At 36.3% G+C, this 17,903-nt stretch overlaps 1 protein-coding gene across 10 annotated transcripts in view; it reads right to left on the bottom strand.

Moving 5' to 3' along the window:
• AGBL3 (AGBL carboxypeptidase 3) overlaps positions 1-17,903 on the bottom strand; it is a 73,020-nt gene that overhangs the window by 18,552 nt on the left and 36,565 nt on the right. For 8 of the 10 annotated variants that reach the window (XM_058724200.1, XM_058724205.1, XM_058724197.1 and 5 more), the window contains 3 exons: positions 15,111-15,197; positions 11,933-11,990; positions 10,396-10,467 (listed from right to left, as the gene is read on the bottom strand). In XM_058724200.1, coding sequence (XP_058580183.1) covers positions 10,396-10,467; positions 11,933-11,990; positions 15,111-15,197 — 217 coding nt within the window. The remainder of the gene's footprint in view (positions 1-10,395; positions 10,468-11,932; positions 11,991-15,110; positions 15,198-17,903) is intronic. The other 2 variants (XM_058724203.1, XM_058724202.1) reach the window with 1 other exon arrangement.

Genomic DNA, 17,903 nt, shown 5'->3' on the forward strand with positions numbered 1-17,903 from the left:
AATCTCACTTGACTGTGGTGAATGATTTTTTAAATGTATTGTTGGATTTGGCTTGCCAGTATTTTATCGAGGATTTCTGCATGTGTGTTTATTAGACATATTGGCCTGGAATTCTCTTCTTTTGTAGTGCATTTACTTGGTTTTGGTATCAGTTTAACACTGGCTGCATAGAACGCATTTGGAAGCTTTCCTTCCTTTCTATTTTTTTTTTTTTTTTTTTTGGAATAGTTTGAGATGAGTCAGTACTAACTCTTCTTTAAATGTTTGGTAGAATTTACCTGTGAAACCATCTGGTCCTGGAATTTGTTGGGAGTCTTTTGATTACTGATTCAATTTCACTGCTTATAATCAATCTGTTCAAATTTTCTATTTCTTCCCGATTCAGTTTTGGGAAGTTATAGGTTTCTAGGAATTGATGTATCTCTTCTAGGTTGTTCAATTGGTGGGCATATAATTTTTCATTATATTGTCTTATAATGCTTTGTATTTCTGAAGTATAAGTTGTTATTTCTCCTCTTTCATTTCTGATTTTGTTTGAGTCCTCTCTCTCTCTTTTGATGAAAATACTGGCTAAAGTATTCTCAATTTTGTTGATCTCAAAGAACCAGCTCCTGGTTACACTGATCTATTCTGTTATGTTAGATTCTATTTCTTCTCTAATGTTTATTATTAATCTTTCCTTCTACTGGTTTTGGGTTTGGTTTTGTTATTCTTTCTAGTTCCTTTAGATGTAAGGTTAGATTATTTATGTGAGATTTTTCTTGCTTCTTGAGGTAGGCCTATATTGCTATAAACTTCTCTCTTACAACAGCTTTTGCTGAATCCCAAAAATTTTGGAAAATTGTGTTTTCATATTCATTTATCTCCATATAATTAGAAATTTTTTTTTTTTAATTTTAGAGAGGGAGAGTGAGTGAGCAGGCTGGGAGAGGGGCAGAGGCAGAGAGAGAGAATCCCAAGCAGGCTTCCTGCGTAGCATGAAGTCTGATGCAGGGCTCGACCCCACAACCTGATCTGAAATCAAGGACTGGATGTTTAACCGACCAAGCCATTCAGATGCCCCTGTATCCATATATTTTTTTGATTTCCTTTTTGATTTCTTGGCTGACCCATTCATTGTTTAGTAGCATGTTATTTAAGTTCCATGTATTTGTGTTCTTTCCAGATTTTTTTCTTGAGGGTGCTTTCTAGTTTCATAGCATTGTGGTTGGAAAAAATGCACGGTATGACTTTAATCTTTTTAATTTGTTGAGATTTGTTTTGTGGCCCAATATGTGATCTATTTTGGAGAATGTTCCACGTACACTCAAAAGAACATGTATTCTGTTGTTTTAGAATGGGATGTTCTGAATATATCTGTTAGATCCATCTGGGCCAATGTGTCATTCAAAGCCACTGTGTTTTTGTTGATTTTCTGTTTGGATGATCTACCACTGATATAAATTGGGTGTTCAGGTCCCCTACTATTATTGTATTACTATTTATTACTTTGTTACCAGCAGCTTTATGTATTTAGGTGCTAAATACCCATAGTTGTTATATCTTCTTGCTGGATTTTCCCTTTGATGATTACATAGTGTCCTTCTTTGACTCTTGTTACAATCTTTGTTTTAAAGTCTATTTTCTTCTGATATATGTATTGCTATCTCAGCTTTCTTCACTTAAATTTACATGATAAATGTTTTCTCATTCCTTCACTTTCAATGTGCATGTGTCTTTAGGTCTGAAACAAGTCTCTTGTAGGCAGCATACAGATGGGCCTTGCTTTTTCATCCATTCTTTTACCCTTGGAGCATTTACATTCAAAGTAATAATTGATGCTATTTTGTTACTTGTTTTATGGTTGATTCTGTAGTTCTTTGTTCCTTTCTTCTCTTGTTCTCTTCCCTGATGGTTTGCTAGCTTTCTTTAGTAATATACCTGGATTCTGTTTTCTTTCTTTTTTTTTTTTTTTTTTTTTTTTTGCCTATCTCTTACTGATTTTTTATTTGTGGTTACCATTAGTTTTGTATGTAAATCTTATGTATATAACAGCCTATATTAAATTGATGGTTGCTTAATTTTGAACCCATTCTTTACTCCTCTCCCCCCATTTTAGACATATGGTATCATATTTTACATTTATTTAGTGAAGTCCTTGACTAACTTTTATATACTTAATTTTATTGCTTTTGTATTTCCTACTTTTCTCACGCCTGCTTTATGGTCTTTCCTTCCCCTCAAAGACTCCCTTTTAATATCTCTTCAAGGCTGGTTTTGTGGTCATGTATTCGTTTAACTTTTATTTGTCTGGGAAACTCTTTATCTCTCCATTATGGATGATAGCCTTGCTGGGTAAAGTATAACTGACTGCTAGAATATTATTTTTATCTTTCAGCACTTGAATATATTATGCTGCTCTCTTCTGGCCTTCAAAGTGTCTGCTGAAAAATCAGTTGATAACCTTATGGGGCTTCCTTTGTATGTAACTGTTTTCTTTTCTCTTGTTGCTTTTAAAATTCTCTTGTTATCATTACTTTTTGCCATTTTAATTACTATATATCTTGGTGTGGACCTCCTTGGGTTGATTTTGTTGGGGTCTTTTGTGCCTCCTGTACCTGGATTTCTGTTTCCTTCCCCAGATTCAGGAACTTTTCAGCTATTTCTTCAAATACATTTTCTGTTCCCATTTCTCTCTCTTCTCCTTTTGGGATTCCGTATTAATGTAAATGTTATCATCCTTGATGGTGTCATTGAGTTCTTTTAGTCTAATTTCAATTTCGATTATGTTTCTCTCTCTTGTTCAGCTTGATTGCTTTCCATTATTCTGTTCTGCAGGTCTCTGATCCATTCTTCTGCTTCCTCTAGTCTATTTATTCCAACTAGTGTATTTTTAATTTCAGCTGAGTTCTTCATCTCTGGTTGGTTTTCCATCTCTTTGTTGAGGGTATCACTGAGGTCCCTCCATGTTTTTCACAAGCCCAGTGAGTATCTTTGTGACCGTTACTTTAAGTTCTCTATCAGGCATTTACTTACCTCCATTTTGTTTAGCTCTCTTGCTGTGATTTTGCCCTGTGCTTTCATTTGGAACATATTTCTCTGAGCCTATTTCTACGTGTTAGGAGTCAGCTGCATCTCCTGCTCTTAAAAGTAGTGGCCTATGAAGAAGGGGCTCTGTAGTGCCCTACAGTGCAGTGTCCCTCGTTCACCAGAACCTGGTGCTTGAGGGGTATCTATTTGTGCACCCTACTGTTGTGGTTGAGCCACTTCTGCCTCCAGTCTAGTCATCTGCTTTGGCTCTCTTTGCCTGTTGTGGGTAGAGTTTCGTCCCCGTGTTTCCGGTGTGCCAGTCGAGGCTGCCTTGGGCTTGAGTTGGAGTCAGACAAGGCAACTGCCAGAGATACTGTAGTACCAAACTGCTGGGCATTTTCTCTGTGTTGTCCTCTGAGAAGCTTTGGCTGGTGGATGGGCCCTTGTTGTTAGACTACACGTCTGCCCCCAGCCCATGGCTAGGGCCGCAGTTGGACTGGTGTATGTGCTTATTTTCCAGTCTCCCCTGGGTAGGGGTCACTTTGGAGTGGTGCTGGTCTCTGTCATGACTGCATGTATCCTTTCAGGCCGGTAGCACTGCTTTAGGTGGGTTCCTGTCAATACTGTATTGGAGGAGAATGCAGGGGCAGTTCATGTGGTATTAGCAAGGTTTGTGCAGGTCTGCTGTGGGAGACAATCTAGAGCTAATGTCCGGTTAGAGGGCTGTGTTTGGAGGAGGATGTGGGGGTGGTGCACACCATTAGCAAGTTCTGTAGTGAGTGTTGGCACTATACTGTTTCCCACAGGTGTTCATGTGTCTAGGCTGGGAGGTGGGGAAAGGAAATGGCACCCACCAACTCTTTTATTCTCGGAGAAGTCTCCCAAAGATCTCTGCCCCTCTAGCACATGCTCTGAGATGAATAAATAAATCTCCCTCCCGTATACCCCATGCGTTTTTCAAACTGCTACTTTTATGCTGTATCTCAGTGAGGCTCTTGTGCTGTCTCTTTCAGGGTGTGGACTGAGTTTCCTATTGCCCTCCTGGCTCTGCCAGAGTGGAGTCAACTGATTTTTAAAGTTCCAGGTATTAAGCTCTGCTGATTATAAGAACTTGCAAAATTATGCCCCTCTTGTTTTTTTGCAGCTTCTCCAGGCCTGGGGTGCTTGGTGTGAGGGTCTGGTACTCTCTCCTTTCCACATTCATGGCATTCCTCCCTACAGCACAGTCCCACCTGTCTATTTAGCTCCTGACCTTGTCTCTGCCTTTCCTATCCTCTTTGATATGTCCTCTTCTCTACACTTAGCTATGGAGCGTCTGTTCTGCGAATCTTTGGGTTGTTTTCTAGGTTATTTACACTGATGTGGGTGTTACCTAGTTATATCCATGAGATGAGGTGATCAGAGGGTCCTCCTACTCCACTATCTTCCCTGGAAGTCTACATTATTTTCATATGTTAAAACAATCTTGCCTTTCTGGGATAAATTCTATTTGGTCATCGTGCATAATCCTTTTAATATGTTGTGGGATTCAATTTGCTAGTATTTTGTCTTAATTCTTAATAGATTCAGATCTTGGTAAAGAAAAATGATTATATATTTGGCCCCTGGAATCCTAACAATTGCCTTCTTGAGAAACTTTGTCTCATACACCCCTGTCCTCAAACAACTCCTATGTAATCCTGTAACGCAGCAAGTAGCATTTATTCCATTATATTTCTGCTGTCTCTTTACCTGTTTGTCACTTTCTGCTTCTTGAGAACAGACTATATTTCCCATTGTATCCTAGTATCTAGTACAATCTTTGACTAGTATAACTTGACACTTCTGGGAAGCAGATAGCCATCAGATCCTTAAAAAAACATGAACAAAGATGGAAAGGAGATTTTTTACCAAAGACTGATTATAAGAGAGTGTCTGAGACATAGAGGAATACTGTTAGGAAGGTTAAAATATCAAGTGAGTTAAGATATGAATAAATATTTGGCACAAGAATAAACATTCAGATCAGTGGAACAGAATAGAGAACCCAGAAATGGACCCACAAACGTATGGCCAACTCATCTTTGACAAAGCAGGAAAGAACATCCAATGGAATAAAGATAGTCTCTTCAGCAAGTGGTGCTGGGACAGCGACATGCAGAAGAATGAACCTGGACCACTTTCTTACACCATATACAAAAATAAATTCAAAATGGATGAAAGACCTAAATGTAAGACAGGAAGCCATCAAAATCCTTGAGGAGAAAGCAGGCAAAAACCTCTTTGATCTTGGCTGCAGCAACTTCTTACTCAACACATCTCCGGAGGCAAGGGAAACAAAAGCAAAAATGAACTACTGGGATCTCATCAAAATAAAAAGCTTCTTGTACAGCAAAGGAAACAATCAGCAAAACTAAAATGAGAGAAGATATTTGCAAAGGACATATCAGATAAATGTAAAATCTATAAGGAACTTATCAAACTCAACACCCAAAAAAATAATCCAGTGAAGAAATGGGCAAAAGACATGAATAGACACTTCTCCAAGAAAGACAACCAGATGGCCAACCGACCCATGAAAAAATGCTCAACATCATTCATCATCAGGGAAATACAAATCAAAACCACAATGAGATACCACCTCACCCCTGTCAGAACGGCTAACTTTAACAACTCAGGCAACAATAGATGTTGGTGAGGACGCGGAGAAAGAGAATCTCTTTTGCATTGTTGGTGGGAATGCAAGCTGGTGCAGCCACTCTGGAAAACAGTATGGAGGTTCCTCAAAAAACTAACAATAGAACTACCCTATGACCCAGTAATTGCTCTACTAAGCATTTATCCACAGGATTAGGTGTGCTGTTTTGAAGGGACACATGCACCCCCATGTTTATAGCAGCACTATCAACAATAGCCAAGGCATGGAAAGAGCCCAAATGTCCATCGATGGATGAATGGATAAATAAGATGTGGTATATATATATATACAATGGAGTATTACTTGCAATCAAAAAGAATGAAATCTTGCCATTTGCAACTACATGGATGGAACTGGAGGGTATTATGCTAAGTGAAATTAGAGAAAGACAAAAATCATATGCCTTCACTCATATGAGGACTTGAAGAGACAAAACAGATGAACATAAAGGAAGAGAAACAAAAATAATATAAAAACAGGGAGGGGGACAAAACAGAAGAGACTCAAAAATATGGAGAATAAACTAAGGGTTGCTGGAGAGGTTGTGGGAGGGGGGATGGGCTAAATGGGTAAGGGGCACTAAGGAATCTACTCCTGAAATCTTTGTTTCACTATATGCTGACTAATTTGGATGCAAATTTTAAAAAATAAAAAATAACATAAAAAAATATTTAAAAAAAAGATATAAATAAATATTGACAACAAGATGTAAATTTTAATCTGGGTGCCTGGGTGGCTCAATCAATTTAGCCTCTGACTCCTGATTTCGGTTCAGGTCATGATCTCACGGTTCATGGGTTTGAGCCCTGCGTTGGGCTCTGCGCTGACAGCGTGGAGCCTGCTTTGGATTCTCTTTCTCTATCCCTCTCTCTCTGCCTCTCCCCTGCTCACTTTCTCTCTCTCTCAAAATAAGTAAACTTCAAAAAACTTATAAAAAAGATGTAAATTTTGCTTAGCTATATTCAGAATGAAAATCTATCACAATTTTTAAATCTGATCTGCTGGGATTATTTTAATGATAATCATCCTGAGTGATGACAAAGAGCAGAATCCCTCAGCTCTTAAGTTGCTTCTGTCTTTTCTATCAAATAGAGTTTTCTTTTCTCTAGAAAGAGGAGACTAAATATTGGTAAGAGATGACAGAAGTCAAAAGGCTTTGAATGGGTTATTTCCAGTCCCAGACATAAGATCACAAAACCACTGACAACAGTTTTTTTTTTTTTTTTAAGAATTCAAGGAAGGTACTCTCTGTTCTTGCTAAATGTCTAACTTGTCACTTAAGACTGCATCATAATTTAAGTATCAATTTCTTCAAAAAAATATGCCCTGAGATTTCTAGTCTGGATCTGATCCTCTTTTCTGAACAATCTGAGCAATTTGTGCAAATCATTATGACTTTATCTAACTCTTATTGTAATAAACTGTATATGAGTCTTGCTAAAATTTGATACTTACTCCTTAAGTGATGAGTAGCTAATGTAGTTGAAGAGAAGGAGAATTAAGTTTCAAGCACAGGAGATGGCATGAGGAAAGGCAAAAAGGTAAGACTGATTTTGAGGTTACAAGAAGATTATCTTTGCTGAAGTCTAAAGTAAAAGGCAGAGAATGGCAAGGGGTAAAACTGGAGGGGTAGTCAGGAGCCAGTTCGTTGCAGTTCTTGTACATTATGTTATAGAATCTGGTTTCTGTGCGGTAGCTAGTGGTTGTCAGAAAATCTTTTTCTTGGGGCGCCTGGGTGGCTCAGTCGGTTGAGCGTCTGACTTCGGCTCAGGTCATGACCTCACAGTTTGTGAGTTCGAGCCCCACATTAGGCTCTGTGCTAACCACATGCTCAGAGCCTGGAGCCTGCTTCAGATTCTCTGTCTCCTTCTCTCTCTGCCCCTCCCCTGCTCACGCTTTGTCTCACTCTGTTTCTCAAAAATAAATCAATGTAAAAAAATTTAAAAAAAAATCTTTTTCTTTTGAACTAACAACATTATCAAAAGAAAGAAAGCTAGTCAGGATGAGTAAGGGTTGGATGGGCTAGGTCCTAACTATTTGGCCTTTTGCCATCTCTCATTTATAGTCTCCTAAGTGGTGAGTCGCAATGTATGGTCTGCTAATTGCCAACATCAGAATTATCTGAAGTGCCTTATAAAAAATGTAGATTCAGGGGCTGACAACAAAGACCAGCTCAGAATCAGAAGCTGGGGTTTCCATAAGCTCCCCAGGTAATTCTCATGTACATTAAAATTTTAAAGCCAAACATTCTATAAGACAACTGGCCCATGATCTTCAAAAATGCCAGGGCTATGAATGAGAAAGAAAAGCTGAGTGGCTGTTCCAAACTGAAAGAGAATAAAGGTATGTGACCTTTAAATGCAATTTGTGATCCTGAATCAGGGAGAATTTTTGCTCTAAAGGATGTTACTGCTACATTTGGCAAAATTTAACTGTAGTATATAAAATAGTATTGTATCAAAATTGAATTTCTTGATTTTAATGTAAGACACTGTTCTTGTTCTTGGAAAATATGTATTGAAATTGTTTAGGAATAAACATGTCTACAAAAAATGGGTTGGGGAAATATAGTTAGGTAGATATAGTTCTTCATACTATTCTTGAAATTATTTTGAAATTAAAAGTTAAAAAAAAATGGGTGCCTCGATGGTGTAGGCAGTGGAGCGTCTGACTTTGGCTCAGGTCATGATCTCACAGTTTGTGAGTTCAAGCCCTACATAGGGCTCTGCACTGACAGTGCGGAGCCTGCTTGGGATTCTCTCTTGCTGCCCCTCCCCGAATTGTGTTCTCTCTCTCTCTCTCAAAATAAATGGATACACTTTAAAAAAATTAAAAAGAGAAAGCCTAGGGGCACCTGGGTGGCTCAGTCGGTTGGGCATCCGACTTCGGCTCAGGTCATGATCTCACAGTCTGTGAGTTTGAGCCCTGCGTCGGGCTCTGTGCTGACAGCTCAGAGCCTGGAGCCTGCTTCGGATTCTGTGTCTCCCTCCCTCTCTCTGTGACCCTCCCCCATTCATGCTCTGTCTCTCTCTGTCTCAAAAAAAAAAAAAAAAAAAAAAAAAAATTTTAAGTCTTAGGACTGTGCCAACTTCAACCACTATTAGGAAACTGGTATTACTGAAAGGCTTTACATACTAGTTTTACATAATCTGATTGGTGTTTTTGATCACTTTTATGGTAGTAAGAAAGACGGAATTAGGATGACAATACTGGTGGCAAGAAAGCCAATTAGAAATCTCTTTGTAAACAGGTGATGAGTGAAAAGAATGATGACATAATAGGAGATACAGAGATCATGAGGTAAAATCAGTTGGATTCAGTGGCTGGATCCGAGGGATGGAAATGAAAGGAAAAAAAAAGACCGTCATGTTTCTAGGTTAAAACGGGTGGTTCTGTATCTAATACTGTGACCAAGGTTACAGAGAATACAGGAGGAAAAGCATTTAGTGTGGAATTAGATGAATTTGAATTTGGATATGTGGGACATCTCTGTGGAGATGTTTAGGAGAGAGTTAAATACAAGAGTTTAAAGCTCTGACAAGAGGTCAAATGTATATAGAGATATGTCCATCTGTATACGCACACACATATATATATAGCAAGTACAATGACATGACACACTTAAGATCGAGAGTTCATGAAAGGCTAAATCTAAGATGATTTAATTTAACAGGAATAAATTTAAGACCCAATAAAGAAATAAATTTGGTTCAATAAACATTGAATCAAAATGCCAACTGAAGAAGTAGAAAATGGAGGAGACAACACTGAGCAGCAGCAAACTTTATACGTTTGAGTGTATATAAATGCAATTTATCAATGTTTTAGGCTAGTTTCCAAAAGAACAGATGCAACCTTAGACTGCATTAATGGGAATCTAAGGTGTAGAAAGAAGCAAATGAAAGTGATGATTTGTTGTACACTCATTAACTGGCGTCTACAGTGCTGTGTTCAGTTTCAATCAAGCTTGAACAGTGACAGAGTGACAGGAAAGAAAAACATGTGGTAAAGGACTTGAATCATGCTGTATTATGGACGGCTGAAAGAAATGGAAGGAAAGTTTCAAGGAAATAAATGATTGCTTAAAAAAAATACTTAACATCTACTATGTGGAAGAGACATTGCATTTTTCAAGGAGAATCAGGGAAAATCAGAAATATTTACCTTTAAGGTTACTTCACTCTTCGTTTTGTGTAATTAAAGAGGTGGATGAAATTTATACAGACACATGTTTTTAGCTTAACAGAAAAAGGATGTTCTCAATGCTATAGCTCTCAGGCAACAGAATGAACTGTACAATTGGGTAAACTACTTGTCACCAAGTGTCTTCACTCAAAGGTTGGATGAGGCTGGATACTGTAATGAATAGGTACGACTAGAGGACTCTCAAGGTTTCTCTCTTTAGGATTCAATGTGATGGGAATGAAGAGATTAGATAATGAGATGAATATTCTTTTTGTTTTTTGAACAGATAAAATTACAAGGAATCAAATTGACATATAATGAATTTCTACTGGCTTCCCTTACAAATTTCTTGGGCTTGAGAGAAAAATAAAAATTTGAGGTCATAATTTCTGGGAAGGCGAATTGCTTCTTGGCTATCCATTTTGAAGATAAGCTAGTTATTTACATGTAGATTTTGATCAGGCACACATGGTTAAAAAGCTCACATGTAGATTCATTACTGCCTCTATTCCTATCTTACTCACCTAAACCTTGATTAGGGAATGGTCTTCTGAAATAATCAAATATACAGTCATCTGATACATCAGGGTTTGTAGCTAGAAAAGATGATAAAAGATCATTTGTAGCATGAAAATAATTTGAGTCTTTTACACTTCATATTTTTTATCTTTTTCTAAACAAAGGCTAGAAGATAATGTGAATAGCTTAGCTCAATTAGCACAGTTCTCAAATATTATGAATTTTTGTTACATTTTTGCTTTTTATTGTTAAAGTATAAAAAAATGTCCATACTCTTTAGGTCAGCAATTCCTTTCTAGGAATCTAGTATAAATAAATAAGAATATACACAAATATAGAGTTTTAAGGTCTTTGTTATTGTTTGTAACAGAAAAAAATGTAAGCAAAAGTGTTTAACAGATACAATGGAATACTTTGCCACCACTTAGTAACATGTAAAGAAGTTTATAATATACTTGAATTTTAAATGAAAATGTAGATTGCAAAACAACATGAACATTCTGTGATTAATAGTATGTGCACAGATGTAGAAAAAGATCTAAAGTATTCTAAAGTGTGCTTTTCAGTTCTAATTTTTGATATTAAATTTTCAACAGAGGAATACATTATATATAAAAAGTGATTTGCTTGGGGGGGGCGTCTGGGTGGCGCAGTTGGTTGGGCATCCGACTTCAGCTCAGGTCATGATCTCATTGTTCGTGAGTTCGAGCCCCGCGTTTGGCTCTGTGCTGACAGCTTAGAGCCTGGAGCCTCCTTCGGATTCTGTGTCTCCCCCTCTTGTGCCCCTCTCCCCCATTCACACACACTCTCTCTCTCTCTCTCTCAAAAACAAAGATTAAAAAAAAATTTTTAAAAAAAGTGATTTGCTTGGATGATCACTATGAGAAAGAGTAGTTAAAGTTCAAATCAATTAACCACATTAGTTATAATAGAATTTTCCCCTTTCCTTGGTGTGGTTCTTATTTCCATTTCTATTTCCAGTTAGCTTGCTAGATCATAAACTAAATGGATATATATACACATGTATGTGTGTGTGTGTGTGTGTGTGTGTGTATATATATATTATTATTATTTTTTTAATTAGGTCATCTCAAATAGAGTCAAATTCGTATCCAACTTAGCAGATTCTAGTAAAAGTAAATGGTCCATAATTTTATTTCCCTCCTGGGATCATCCTCTATTAAATTATGAAATGAGAGGAACAAGATGGTTTTTAAAACAAAATCCCTATATTCTCTTTGGGGAAAAATCTCTCATATCAGAGAGATCCCTCAAGTACATGGCCCACTCACTCCAACCTTCTGTTCTTTGCGCTTTCTTGGAGCCCTGTCTAGACTACTGGCATTACACCTGTAACACTGCACTTCATTTATTTACTTGTTTTTCTCCCCCTATTAAAGATGAGCTCCTGGGGGTAAGAAATGGTAATAGTATACTACTTAATGTCCCTAGCACCAAGCACAGTGGTAACCTCAAAGCTGTGGCACAAAAGTGTTGAATAAATGCATTAATTGGCTAGAGAGAGTACAAGCAGAACATTACCTTTCACATCAGAATTTGATTGTTTGTGTCTTTGCACTAAATGTCCTTTATCACAAACCTAATGGAACACAGAACCAGAAGGAAAACAATATATTATAAACATGAAAAGGAAGTATATTTCCTGTATCATCTTTGGTATTGTAGTTTTCAACATTTCTCATTTTATCCTCATAGGTTTAGAATGGACAAAAATACCTCTTAAAACAGAGCCTTCTAATACCTTTCATAACACTACTTTTCTCCTGCAACAATGAGTAGAAGAAAATATTGATATGGTTATTTTGGCACTAAAGGGAGTTAAAAATCTTTTTCACTTCATAAGAATTTATTTACAATGAGAGACAAAAAATGGATGGTTATAGTCTCACTTATTTAAATAAAAATAAAGATGTAGGAAGATAATATGAAATGAGTGAAAATATATAAAATCGTATGAAAATGTATAATTGATTACAAAACTGTGCTTATATAAAAAAGACGAAAAATATTTTGTAGAATTCCATAGTAAGGAAGAGCATACACATATTGTTTTCTACCTTGAAAAAGGAGTTGCCAAGAATGACCAGGTACACTAAATGAGACACAAAACACTATAGAATTGTAACAGCTAATCTTGAATAGTCTACAAATCATGTAACCGTGAAAACACTTTAAACTTTTGTTTAAAAAGTTTCCAAACTTTTGTTTCTGCATCTGTGGTATGTGGATATTATAAAGAGCTTTCTGAACGGGCATTAGAAAGGGGAAAAAAAACCTGAGGACATCAATATTTTTTTGCCAACGTGTTATCCATTTCAACTCATGATGAAAAGTGGACTATGGAGTAGTTAAAAACTAAAATCCCCCTTTTTCGTAGATAAAATTGGCAGCAAAAAAAAATTGATAGAGTCATAAAAATGAGAGGAAAGTACAAAAATAAAAACTTGATTACTGAAGGCAGAGAGAAAGGAAATATTCTAGAAAAAATTACACAAAGTTAAAAGCAATACTATATAATCAGAATTTGGAGAGACAAGATGTGAAATTAGGCTAGAGAAATTCACTTGTGGTAAGACTTGATTCGATGAACTCCATGTTATTTTTAGCCCTCTTCCCTTCGTTGAAATGATGCTATACGCCATTATAAACTATTCCATTCATCCTATAGAAAATCACCAGGCCAGTGTCCTTCCTTATGAACATGATCTCCCAATTCTAACCACAGTAATCTATAATTGTTTGTTTTTGCTTAAGTCTTCTGAATCAATTATTGAGAATGTCCAGGTATGAAATATAGTTACCTAAAATACTTTAAAAATAACTTACAAATATTGTTTTCAGGATGTATGGATATCTTACAAACAATTAAGAAATACTTCAGAGCATGAATTTAGATTGTCCTTACGCATTAAACTCAGATAAGATGACACTGTTCACTCTTTTTGCCAAAGACTGTTAAAATAAATTTCAAGATCAATGGCTAAGAACTCCTATTAGCTTATAAGAGCACTTATGTATGCAGCTTTTCAAATAACCAAATGATGATTGTTTTCCATCTGGAAAATCCAACATTAAATACAGATTATGATTTCATAACAATTTTGAAGCTCCAATCAACCAAGGGGAAAATACATAAATATTTTAATGTAAAGGAATTTACTATATTTTGCCTGAAATATAGCTTGGGTAGAGGAGAAAAGCCACTATGTGGAGATGTTTATGAAGAGTAAATATGTGTCTGACAAAATCTACATACAAAACAATAAAAAAAACAATCTCCCAAACAAAATCTACTTTGGTTATTGGGTTCTGCAAATGACTTAACACATTGAGATCAATTAGAGAGTTTGTTTACCAAAAACTTTTTTATAATCTTGGCCCTCTCCCAAGCATACTCACATTGCTTAGATTGCACAATTTACAAACAAGAAATCAGATACCAATATAAAAATATGCGATATTACATAACAATGTGCTTTAAAGACTAGAATTAAAAATTTATGAGGAATACACACAAGTGAGTGCGTGCATCCTGATAAAATCTGAATAATCGCTGTGGACTAGATCAACATCAGTTTTATGGTGTCGATATAGTATCATGATACATGCAAGATGTTAACAATGGAGAAGTCAAGGATGCAGCAGAGTTCCTACACATATTTCAAAATAAAAAGTTCTTAAAAACTGTTTTTGTCTGATTCTCCCCAAAGGCAAAATTTCTGCCCTGTCTCTGGAGCTGGGGGTGGGGACAATGGCACTCTTCTCTCAGTGACACCCACTTTAGGAGTTGAGCTGTACGTGGAAAGAGGGCAGCAGTCTCAGGTCTTCTCTATTTGCCTCTAGTGTGATATCACCATTTCACAAGCTAAGGTAAGGGTGATTAGGGCCAAAATATTCTGGGTAATGTGGCACCCCAGGCAGAATCTCTGTCTCCTGAATGGAGCGTGGGTAGAAGAAGGGAGCCCCCACCTCTTGGCTGCACTCACTCGGAACTTAGCCCCAGCAACAGGTAGCTGGAGGCGGGATAAGAACTACTGATGCCCCGCCCCTTTTGGGAAGACAGCCCTCTGGCTGGCGTGAGTGGAGAGAGGGGGCTCTGTGTTCTTGGCTGTGCTGGTCTGGGGTGGAGATTCAGTCTCACTGACACTGAACTGGGAGGGGGAGGAAGGAATCTTCAAACGCCAAAAGCTCTTGCTGTTTTCTTTTTACCAAATTTTAGGAAATTTTCACAAGTAGATGTTTTTCATTTGCTATCTGCCCTTAGGGCAATGGTTGTGTTGTTTGTTTTTAATATCACCAGTTTTTGTTAGGTGAATGAATTTGCAGAGCTTCTCATGCTGTTATGGTAGAAGTCAATCTCTCAGCACCATCTATTCTTACACTCTTGTATTGCCATTTAATTTTTCTTCATTTTAATTTATCTCTTCTAGTTATCCTAGATGTATCTTTGTAAGATACCTCAAATACTTTTCAGAGTAAAGTAAGTAAAAGTGAAATTTATAGCACCTATTAATAAAATCCACTTCTCATCTGTCAAGGTTCTCTTATATTTTTATAAACAGAAAATAACATAAGCAAAGTTTTAATCACTAACATTTCCCAGGGCAAAAATTTGGGGATAGAAAGTGTAACAGGAAACAACTTGCCATTCTCTTACAACCATTTTTCAAAAACTGTTAAAAACCAGGTCAATGAATACCTCTGGTTCTTCTCTGGTATTTTGATTACTTGCTATGGTAGAATTTCTTTCCTTCTTTGTTTTCAAGTGTTTTTTCTTGTTTTTTAGCTAAGTAAAAGAATCATACTTGAAATCAATATTTAATCAACACACCAAAGACAGTATATATGTGGACATAAAGCTATCTTGAGACTTCCACTTCTAGGAAGATAAAGTACTTCTTCTATCCCTCCCACTAAGTATAACTGAAAATCCTGGGTATTCTACACAAAACAAGCATAAGAGGCCCTAAAAAGCAGAAAGAAGAAGGTAGACTGGTGAGGGACTTCAGGAGCAGAGGACAGAAGAATAGTGAGTAATTCCTGTGTTTTGTTTTTACTTACATATCCCAGCTTTAGAGCCAGAGAAGCCATCAACCCAGAAGTGCCAATGAGTGAAGAAATAATGGATGAAAATTTGATGAAACTTCCCAAATGTGATGAAAGATATGATGTAAACATCCAAGAAGCTCAATGAGCTCCAAGTAAGATGAACTCAAAAACCCACAATGAAACACACTGTAATTAATCTTTCTAAGAGAAAGAGAGAATCTTGAAAGTAGCAAGAGAAAAGCAAATTGTTACATGGAAGAATCCTCAATAAGATTATTAGCAGATTTCTCATCAGAAACTGGAGGCCAAAAGACCATAAACCAATACATTCAAAGTGCTTTTAAAAAGTGGCATTATTGTCCTTCAAAAGTTAGGAAGAAATTAAGACATTCCCAGATAAACAAAAGCTGAAAGAGTTCATGACCACTAGACACATCCTGTAAGAAATGCTCAAGAGAGTCCTACAAGGTGAAAAGACACTGGAAACTAACTTGAATCTGTAGGGAGAAATAAAGATCTGAATACAGGCAATTATAAAAGCTAGCATATCACTGTAGAATGGTTTTAAAGAGCACTTTTTGTTTTCCAATACATTTAAAGAAAAACAAAGCAGTTAATAATACAGTTTCATCCTGTTGTGATCAGAGAAGATACTCTGCAAGACAGCTAGCTTTTAAAATCTTACTTATTAAGACTTACTTACTTGTTAAGACTTACTATTAACAATTATATAGCAACAAATTAGATAATATAGATAAAATGGACAAATTCCTAGAAACACAAAACCTACCAAGACTATATCACAAAGAAATAGAAAATATGAACAGACCTAATGAATCAGCAATAAAAAAATCTCCCAACCACAAACTGTAGACGTGATGGCTTCACAGGAGAATTCTACCAAACATTTAAAGAACTAACATCAGTACTTCTCAAACCTTTCTAAAAAACTCAAGAGTAGGGAACACTTCCTAACTCATTCTATGAGGCCAGCACTATCCTGATACCCAAAGCCAGACAGACACTACAAGAACAAAAAAATGTATAGAGCAGCATCTCTTATGAACATTAATGCAAAAAATCCTCAACAAAATACTAGCAAATAAAAATCAGCAGCATATTAAAAGGATTGTACACAATGACCAAATAGGATTTATTCCTGGAATGTAAGGATGGTTCAACATAACGAATTGATCAGAATGTAAGGATGGTTCAAACGTAAGAAACTAATGAACGTAAAACACCACATCAACATAATAAAGGAAAAGACCTCACATGAACATCTCAATTGATGCAGAAAAGACATCTGACAAAATTCAACACCTTTTCATGATTAAAAAACCCAACAGACAAGGCACAGAAGGAAACTACCTCAACACAATAAAAAAAAACTATAGCTGACATGTTTGATGGTGAAATGCTGAAAGCATTTCCTTTAAGATCAGGAACAAGTAAGGATGTCTGTTTTCATCACTTCTATTCAACACAATACTGGAAATTATACCCACAGCAACTAAGCACAAAAATGAAATAGAAGGTATCCAAATGGGAAAGAAGTAAAATGATCTCTGTAGATGATATGATCTTATATTTTAAAAACTCTGAAGAGTCCACAAAAAACCTGTTTGAACTAATAAATTAAGTCAGCAAAACAGCAAGATACAAAGTCACCACATAAAAATCAACTGCATTTTTATACACAATTAGAGAACAACTTGAAAAGGAAATTACAAAAGCAATTCCATGTACAATAACATCAAAAAGAATAAAATACTTAGGAGTTAACCAAGAAGGTGAAAGAAAACTTCATCTTCTTGTACAAAAAAACTACAGTGACTACAAAACATTGTTGAAAGGAATTAAAGAAGACGTAAGTACATGAAAGCATATCTCTTATTCATGAAATGTAAGTCCTAATATTATTAAAATATCAATATTACCCAAAGCAATCTATGGATTCAATGCAATCCCTATCAAAATCCCAATGACTTTTTTTTTTTTTGCAGAAATAGAAAAATCCATCCTAATATTCAAAGGATCCCAAATAGGCAAAATAATCTGGGGGGAGGGGCGGTGGGGAAGGAACAAAATTGGAGGGTTCATACTTTGATTTCAAAATTTACTACAAAGCTACAGTAATCAAAACAGTGTGGCATTGGCATAAAGATAGCCATATAGACCAAAGAAAAAGAATAGAGAGCCAATAAAGAAATCCTTGCATACAGTCAAATGATTTTTGACAGGGGTGTCAAGACCATTCAATGGGTGAAGGACAGTCTTTTCAACACATGGTGCTCAGAAAATTGTATCTCCACTTGCAAAAGAATGGGGTCTTTACCTCATACCAAATACAAAAATTAACTCAAAATAGATCAAGGACCTAAATGTAAGACCCAAAAGGATAACACTCTTAGAAGAAAACAGGACAAAACTTCACAACACT

The sequence above is a fragment of the Neofelis nebulosa genome, chromosome 4 (genome assembly GCF_028018385.1).
Source record: "Neofelis nebulosa isolate mNeoNeb1 chromosome 4, mNeoNeb1.pri, whole genome shotgun sequence".
NCBI classification, from domain to species: Eukaryota; Metazoa; Chordata; class Mammalia; order Carnivora; family Felidae; genus Neofelis; species Neofelis nebulosa.